The sequence below is a fragment of the Drosophila willistoni genome (assembly GCF_018902025.1).
Source record: "Drosophila willistoni isolate 14030-0811.24 chromosome XR unlocalized genomic scaffold, UCI_dwil_1.1 Seg144, whole genome shotgun sequence".
Classification (NCBI taxonomy): Eukaryota; Metazoa; Arthropoda; class Insecta; order Diptera; family Drosophilidae; genus Drosophila; species Drosophila willistoni.
Genome location: NW_025814057.1, coordinates 10,654,564 through 10,663,725, shown reverse-complemented (window position 1 = coordinate 10,663,725; position 9,162 = coordinate 10,654,564). Strand labels below are relative to the sequence as shown.

Here is a 9,162-nt window from a genome sequence, read left to right as displayed (position 1 = left end):
GACGGGCGTGGGAGCCGGCAGCATCTACTCGCCCGCTCATCAGCCGCTCTCGCTGTCGTCGGCAGTGACAGCCGTTGCTCCCGGCTCGTTGCCATTGGGCTCGCTCTATGCCTCGCCGTTGAAGTCCTCGCAATCGACAACGAAATTATCCTATCGGGATGATTTTCTTCAACAGATTGGCTATTTGCCAACAACTCGCATCTATAGTACACCAACCAGCATTGTGGATGAGGACAAAGCCCAGCAGGATTTCCTATCGTTGTCATTGTCGCCGCCACTCAATCGTCGTAGGGATATGCCGGCGCTACGAGGACCCTTTGTTAGCCTGTGAGTAGAAATCATTTAATGCCTTTAACAACTAGATCAAAGTAGAACTATTTAACTCATAATGAACATAAAGATAAAGTATACGACACGTGTGCTGGGCCCCCACGTCTCTAACTGTTTGAGCTAATTAAATTCATCGAGCACTTAACAGCACCTACTTCTATGTTGTTGTTGTTGTTGTTAGGGCCCATCATAACCAAGTGTTTTTGTTCCCACTGTGCGCTAGGGTTATTACCTTGGGCCTAAATTCAAGCAGGTGACAAGATATTTCCTGGGAATTTGCACCCGCTGCCCACACACACACACACACACACACACACACACGAAAGCTTTTGCCTTATTAGAAAATATAATTTTATTTGCTAATTCTGTTTAAATTTATTTTTGGGGAGGTGGCAGTTAAATTTCTTAAATAGCATTTAAATATTAAAGTAATATCTTTAAGACTTTTTTTATTTTTGAAAGATGATTCTGCTAAAAATGCTTAGCCTTTTGTGTGTTCTCATTGATTCGTTTCAGGAGAGAGTATTTTAGTTATGCTCTCAGGGGATTCTCAGATTCTAGAACTACATATAAAATAGGAATAAACCTTTAGATCCATCCTTTATTGTGTTTTTTATAGAACAAATCAGAGCTATGCCAAAAATATAGTTATTGATATTTACAAAGAAGTTAGTTGACATTTTTCTTTGACAATGGTTCCACTGTGCCGCCATCGTATAGTGTCAGATATAATAGGATAACAATTTGTCTATTATTTTTATATATGTATCATATTTTTGCTATTTGTGGTGTACAGTGAACTTTATCCCAACGCCCACTTAGTAACAGACACAGGCACACACCTACACAAAAACACACACACACACACACGCACACACAGTAGTTAGGTATACCCTCTTGGCATCCATTTTCCTCCTCTCTACCCCCACTTGGGGGTTAACCTCTCGTTGGATTTGTTTACGTTTTTAATTTGCTGTAACCACAAAATGGCCACGTGACGCCAAAATGCTGCCGTGCCCCCTGTAGCCGTACACACACACACACACACACACAAAGGCAGAGAGATCTAGAGTAGCATGCCAACGCCTACGCTGCACTTGACTGAAATGATGACGTTTCATACACACACACACACACACACACACAGTATAAGAGACCATCGTTCTCCTTTCTTTTTCTTTTGTTTTTGCACTCATTTTCCACAACGATTTATTGTTTTTATATGCTTGGTTCGTTTTCTATAAATAATATTATATTGAGGAAGCGGAGACACAGAGAGCTCGCCGAGATTTTCGAAGGTAAAACTCTCACACACACACAGAGACAGAGATAGATTTGTGGCAGAGTGGGCATTAGGGTGACTCATGTGGCAAGTGTCTTTTTGGAGAGGGGGGGAGCGGGGGAAAGTAAACATTTTGTAATTTCGATTAGGTGCAAGTCAATTAGTTATAGACATTCGATTCTTTGAGTTATATATATACCCTTTAGCCAAGGGTATAACAAAAGAAGTCATAATCACGATTTCAATGGAACAAAGAGCCAAGCAGCAGTTTAGGGCTAGGGGGAAGTTCATTGTATATAGGATGATGGGGGTGGTGCTGGGCAATGTAGGTGGGTGAGGGAAGTGTGGGTTACAAAAATCAATACAGTCTGCTTAGTCACTTTTAACAAACTTCTCAAAATTTACATATCACAAACAAAAAACACACAAAGGAGAAGGCGAGTGGTGCAGGGGGGTAAGTCAAAAGCAGAAAGTGATGCGGTTATCATATTTTAATACTTTAAACATTGCCAGTCAGTTAAACAAAGAAAATGATATCCCAAAGGAGGGAGAATGAAGAAGTGTAAGAGTATATCTTAATATATACATAGAAGAATTGATATTGGAGTCACAACAGGTCCAATTATTGTTAGGTCTAGAAATTTTCCTAAACAAATTGAATAAAGTTTTCAAATTTCATTTGAGAGATATGCATTTCAAGTGTAGAAAATACTTCGGTGTGTCTAAATAGACTTATATGGTATAATATGTAAAACAAAAGTGCAACTATTTGGAAAATATTTGAAAAATGCACAATCCTTGCAAATGAGTGCCCCTGCTCCTTCCACTCTCTCTCTCTCTCTCTCGTTCTTTCTCGCTCTTGTGGCAACATTATAAACCAAATCGTAAATAGACAAAAGACAAACTTGGCAAAATGCCTAAGAAATCCAACAACTACCACAAATGTTTGACACGACACAACGATGAAGATGATGATGATGATGATGATGAAGATGAACATGATGATGTATCTTAACATACAAGTATATTATATACACATATATATATTGTATATACTTGTAAGATTGTTTCTAAGTGTGCTCTGACTCTCTCTATCCATCTGTGAGGGTATATCTCTGGACTGCATGACCGGCACTTGCCGCCGCCTGGGCGACGACAACGATGAGTTGATGAAGTACATTGGATAATGACGCCAAAAGGCACATACATACATAAACACAGATTGAATCTACATATGTATACTTTTAAACCAAAAATATATAAGTATATGGATATATGTGCATATATGAGGTATCTCCTATATAGGTACCGATCCCCACAGCTGAGCGAACCTAAACTTAGTTTGTGACAAAATAAAACACAGAGAAGACCAACAACTAAAAAAATTTACTCGGCAAATAACGAACACACACAGAACCAGAGAATTCTTTCACGAAAAACAAAAGCGAAAAGCGTTTTTCAACATTCTCGCAGACGCAACTAAACGAAACGGTCGCAAATAACAAAAAAGAAACCCAAAAAAATTAAATAAAAATTTCGAATACGATGTGAAGCAACCACACGATATACTACAATAAGATATTTTCAGATACGTTTTTTTCTTGTTCATAATTTCAAATTTCAAAGATTTTGTTTTTGCGTAGTGCGGCGCGCGATTCTTTAGAATATTATTTGTTCGGTTTCTAGAATATATAGTATTTATTTACCCGCGCGTGGATTATGTAAGAATTTTGGGCCCCCTTTACCCCCAAATTGTCCGTCCATCGTTTTGTTTTCGCGAGAAATCAAAAAAACAACATACAAAAATCAAAAAACAACAGCAACAACAACAACAACAAGTACAAGTGAAAGAAAGCCAAGTGTAAAAAGTAAATCCATTGCAATGCAGGCGAACGCATAAGAAAGTCAAGGTCACCAACCACCCACCCCACCCACCCACCATTATCCATTACCCTTGGCCCATAGTCCTATCCCCACCACCCTGCCATCCCAACCCATCTCATCCCATCCCATGTTACTGTGCACTCGGAGTGTCATGTAGGCGCGAAAACAAAACAAAACAAAAGAAAAAACAAAAAACCTGAAAAACGAAAACGAAATCAAAAAATAGAAAGGAAATCCAATAAACGAAACCTATCAAAAGATGGATAACTGGTGGATGTATTACTACCAAAGTGCCGATACGTCGACGACAACAACGACGACGACGACGGCGACGGGCACATGCCCAAAGGAGGCCAATCGAACTTTGACCTTGGTTAATGAATGGCCCCTGCGTCTATGGGAACTATGGATGGAATTCTATCCCAATTATCTACACTATTATCAACTATTTAGACAATTGGCCATCGAAATGAATTCATTTAGCCAACACATCGTGGAAACTCTGTCGCAGGATCCAATTTTTGTTTATACACTGCAAGTGTCATTGCTTCTATGCTTCTTCTATGTGATGCACTTGCTTAGCCTATGGAATGCCGAAAGACCAGAGACGGTGGAAACATTGCTCAAAGCCACACCAGATATAGCCAAAGAGTTGAGCTGTGACTTCAATTTCGTATCGGATCAAGAGAAACGAGCAGCCCAAGAGGCAGCCACCGAAGCTCTGCTCGAGGTGGAGGAGAAGAAGCGCCGCAAACGTTTCACCAAGAAACGGAACTGTGTCTCGGCCGGTCCCATTCTAATAGCGTTGCGTCAACAATCGCAACGACCCAAACACCGGCATCGGAGAGTTGCTGCTCCTCTGCAGTTTGAGCCTGTGACGCCAGGAGAACAAATATTGGAGAACTACTTGCCACCCAGAGATAAGCCATTGACCATTAATTTGCCAATGCCACCAGCTCCAGTTGCGGAATCTGTGGAAGTGCCAGTGATCAAAAGAGAGCAGGAACAGGAGGTGGTTGTAGCGGAAACGGAAATGGAAACCGATATTGCAGCCTTTATGTGGGTTTAAAATAAAAATCATGGAAATTCACTTTATAGAATGATGGGCAGAATTTAATTTAAGTTGCGCTGATTTATTGAAACAAAACTCATTTGGCATTTGGCATTTTCTGTTTTGTTTTCTTTGCAGCTCGGAGCCACGTGGAACATTGAGCACCACAGATGAAATCTATCCCGATTCACCGGATAGCAGTCTCTATGGTTCCGATGAAGAGCAGGAGGATGCCTCTCAGTATTGTCGCGGTGGCTATCATCCGGTTGTCATTGGCGATATATTCGATAATCGGTTTCGTGTGGTACGCAAACTTGGCTGGGGTCACTTCTCCACTGTCTGGCTATGCAGAGATCTCAAGTGAGTCAGCTTCTCGTTTCGTTTAGAGATGTGAATTGTAAAAATAAACTGAAATTTAATTCAATTTGCAGAGATGAAAAGTATGTGGCCCTCAAGGTGGTGAAGAGTGCCCCGCATTATATAGAGACTGCAGCGGATGAGATACGTCTGCTGGAGGCTATACGTGATGCCGATCCCATGGATGTGAAGCGTGAACGCATTGTACGACTGATGAATCATTTTACGGTGCGCGGGGTGAATGGCGTGCACACGTGTCTGGTATTCGAGGCACTTGGCTGCAGTCTCTACAAACTGATTGTGAAGAATAACTATCAGGGTTTGGCCATTGCCCAAGTGAGGAATATCATTAAGCAGGTGCTGGAGGGTTTGGATTATTTACATAGCAAATGCAGCATTATACACACGGACATTAAGCCGGAGAATATCCTACTAGTCATAGACAATGCGGCGGCCATGAATCAGCAAATTGATGACGAGATCAATAGTTTGCGTGTGAAGGGTGCCGATTTTCCCGATTCGTATAGTAAGTGAGAGGAATTTAGTTGCCACTTTCTCTGAGCATTACATCTCTCCTTTTCTTTTCTCTTTTGCAGTCAGTTCGATTGAGAAACAGACCAAGACTCGGGCCAAATGGCCAATTATTGAACCGAATGGCTCAACAAATACCAGTAATAGTACAGCAAATAACTCAACCTCATCGACACCGTTGGCGGCGGTTGTGATGTCCTCGTTGGATAAAGATGATACCACAACATCGTCGACTCTTAACTCAAATACCACCTCATCGCTGGCCTCCAAATACTCAAGTCTTCTTGGTGACAGCGAGTGCAATGGTGTGAATAGCCTGGTCAGTGCCGTATTGGGTAGTGTAGAGAGTCCCATATTAGGAATAGGAGGTATTACGAATTTAAGCAATCGTTATCGTGCTGAGAAGAAAATCACTGCCAAGGTGAGTTTAAATGACACACCACACTACACTTCATCACACTACACACACACACACACTCACACTCACTCACTCACAGAGAAAATAGTTTTACACTTGACAGCTGGCGAGATCAATAAGTATCCATATCCTCCCATCTCTATAACTCTCTCTCTCTCTATATATCTCTCTACTCGATGTGCGTCCATGGTACAGCCTTAATATTGCACTGTCTCGATATCTTGATATTGTACTATATACACACATAATACACACACACACACATACATAAACACGCACACACATTACAATCGACAGCTTCACAAATTGCAAACTTATATTTTGATTTTTAATTATTTTATTTGTTCTTTTTTTCCATTGGTTTTGTCTTTATTTGAATTTTGATTTCATTGACCATTTTTATTGGGCAGTCTTCTGATGATGACACCACTGATACCGAAACAATAGCCAGCGATACGCCTACCGAGCATGATGCTTGTCTAAATGCGGATAAGGTAAAGTCCCTCACTTCCCTCACTTCCCTCACTCTTAAGGCCGATACATAGATATCGTTTTTGTGTTGCCTTGCTTTAGATGCCAAAGAGTTACTCCAGAAGGCCATCCAGCATCATCTCTTCTCTCCATGCTTGTGCTCCTCCTCAGAATGTGTGTTTGTGTGTTGTTTCTTCTGGAGTTCTGTTTTCTGCTTAGTTGCAAAAGCCTTTCCCCTCCCCCATAGTTGATAAATCCTTTTTTCATTAAACAGATCTTATTTATGGTTTTTGTTTTTTGTTAGACGTTATGTTTAAATTTATTTGATTTGATTTCGAGTCTGTCTTCATCTTGTCACACTTACACACCTTATTAACACTCTAGTTCTAGATGATTAAGAATTGCTTAAATGTTTGTTCTAAATAGATGTTCCTAGGCCTTAATTCAAAATGCTTAAACGCTGACATAGCTAACCTGCCAACTTTATACTCTATGATTTGCGCTTAAGCAGCCTATAAATGTTTTGAATGTTGTTGTTTTTACCATACCTACATATGCCTAAATCAAACATAAGCGGATCTAGGGCTGTCAAAGTGGGGGAGAGACTTTGCCCCTTTAAGTATGCAATTTGCCTGTGGCATTATGTGTCAATTCATAAGACATATACAAATTTATTTACATTGTCTTTAAAAAGCAAATTCTTATTGTTAGTTATGTCAATTCCTGTTTATTGCATACTTTAGGGGGCATAACCTTAGATCTGTCTATGTAAATACAAAATAAAGTCAATATTTTAAAACTCTAAGGAATTATTAAGATATTGACTTTAAATGTATTATTAGTGAAAGCAATTCCTGGAGAATTGGCTAAAAAAATTAAAAAAAAAAAAAACCCCCTAAAGGATATTCAAAGACAAAATTCAATACTTTTAATATCCTTTACTCTATATGTTGCACCAAAAAAAAAAAAACCAATATCGTATGTTTCTTTTTTCTTCTTTTCTTTCTTTGTGTGAAAAATCCAAATAAAATATATTATATAAAATACCTAAATATAATAATAAATGCAGCTACCCAACGTCACCACCAATAATTCCTGCCCCTCCTATACAAATATAAATACGATAACGAATTCAAATACAACAACAAATACTGCAAGCACGTGCACGTCCATGCCAAATGACACCAACACCAATTGTCCTGTCACGTCCATCTCAGCCACAGCAACAGCAACAGACCACCCAGACCCAATTCAAGTAACAATCAACAATACCAGCAGCCTCTTTACAACAGCAACACAAATAGTAACAACAACCACTGAAATACCAACAACAACAATCACAACAACAACAACAACAGCAACAAACGCATCCCTTCCTCCTGAAACCTACTCCGTTCCCAATGCCCATCATGTCCCTGTCAATGCCATTGCACCGGCTTCGACTCCAACTCCAAATCCAGCCAACTCCACAACCTTCACCACCAGCACGTGCACGTATTCGCAACTAGCGCCAACAACAACAACAACATCAACAACAACAACAACATCACCATCTGCAACAACTACAACTAGCACTGAGCTGTACAATGGCGACAATACAACAACAACTACAACAACGACCTCAACAGCGACAGCTAAACTAAATGTCAATGCCAATGCCATTCCTTCGCAGAATCAGAGTCAAAGTAGTCAGAATTACACCCATACGATACAATCGCTCATCAACAACAGCAATGTGCGGGTGAAGATCGCCGATTTGGGCAATGCCTGCTACGATGTAAGTGTACCTCAAAAGATTAGACTCTTCCTCTATACTCACCTCTTTTGTTTTTCGGTAGTATCACCATTTCACGGAGGACATACAGACCCGTCAGTATCGTTCGATTGAAGTTCTACTTGGTGCCCCCTACAATTATACGGCCGATATCTGGAGTACAGCTTGCTTGGCCTTTGAATTGGCCACTGGTGATTATCTGTTTGATCCGCATGCTGGTGAGTCCTATAGTCGGGATGAGGATCATTTGGCGCATATTGTGGAGCTGCTGGGTTCCATACCACAATCAGTGATATTGCGTGGCAAACATGGTCTCAAATATTTTACCAGCTATGGTAAGTTAGCCAGAATCCAATCGAATGGATGACTCCTGATCACCCTCTTCTCGTTTCATGCAGGCAGCCTACGTAATATAACAAAATTAAAGCCCTGGAGTCTATTGAATGTGCTCGTAGAGAAATACGATTGGGATCCAGTGGAAGCAAAGAAATTCTCCGACTTTCTATTACCCATGCTTGAGTACAATCCGGTTATAAGAGCCTCGGCGGCTGAATGCTTGCAACATCCTTGGCTAGAACAGGAGGAGTTTGTCTAAGATATACACCATATACATACATACATATAGACATACATACATATATAGATATATATATTAAAAATACGTACTCGTATTTGTAGGCTTAACTTTTATATGCGAAAAAGAAAGAAAACAAAAGAAAACCCCAAAAAAAAAACACACACACAACATATTATACTTGTACGTTAAATAATAAATTAGCATTAAACAAAAGAAGAAAGAAAAAAACAACAAACAGCAGAAAGGAAGTAAAATCAAGAATCGGAGATTAACGAATCGAAAAATACAACACAAAAAAAAATCAGAAATGTGCCGCATGGAATTTTTTAAGCTTTTTATTTATTTAAACAAACGGAAAACACACAGACACACATACACACACAATTTTTGTACTTGAGAGCTTTAAAAAAAAAAAAAAATGAAAAACAAAAAACCAACAAGAACAACAAAGGAAAAAACAAAATTAAGAAAAATTGCTATAATATTG

General features: G+C 39.7%; 1 protein-coding gene across 4 annotated transcripts; it reads left to right on the top strand.

Moving 5' to 3' along the window:
* Positions 1-3,705: 3,705 nt before the first annotated feature.
* On the top strand, positions 3,706-8,838 carry LOC6639419 (SRSF protein kinase 3). 4 transcript variants are annotated; one of them, XM_002061616.4, is made up of 8 exons: positions 3,706-4,555; positions 4,686-4,907; positions 4,979-5,430; positions 5,501-5,856; positions 6,264-6,347; positions 7,997-8,101; positions 8,163-8,433; positions 8,497-8,838. In XM_002061616.4, the coding sequence occupies exons 1-8, from the start codon at positions 3,756-3,758 to the stop codon at positions 8,691-8,693; spliced, it is 2,487 nt and encodes an 828-aa protein (XP_002061652.2). In that variant the 5' UTR covers positions 3,706-3,755; the 3' UTR covers positions 8,694-8,838. The 4 variants fall into 4 exon arrangements, with proteins under 4 accessions (XP_002061652.2, XP_023036095.1, XP_023036104.1 ...); XM_023180327.2 differs by having other exon boundaries at positions 7,394-8,101; XM_023180336.2 differs by lacking the exon at positions 6,264-6,347.
* The last annotated feature ends 324 nt before the right edge of the window (positions 8,839-9,162 follow it).

Coding starts and splice junctions, on each gene's coding strand:
- LOC6639419 (XM_023180327.2), top strand. CDS start 3,756: ATGGATAACTGGTGGATGTATTACTACCAAAGTGCCGATACGTCGACG. Junction 4,908..4,978: donor TGGCTATGCAGAGATCTCAA/GTGAGTCAGCTT, acceptor TTCAATTTGCAG/AGATGAAAAGTATGTGGCCC. Junction 8,434..8,496: donor CAAATATTTTACCAGCTATG/GTAAGTTAGCCA, acceptor CGTTTCATGCAG/GCAGCCTACGTAATATAACA.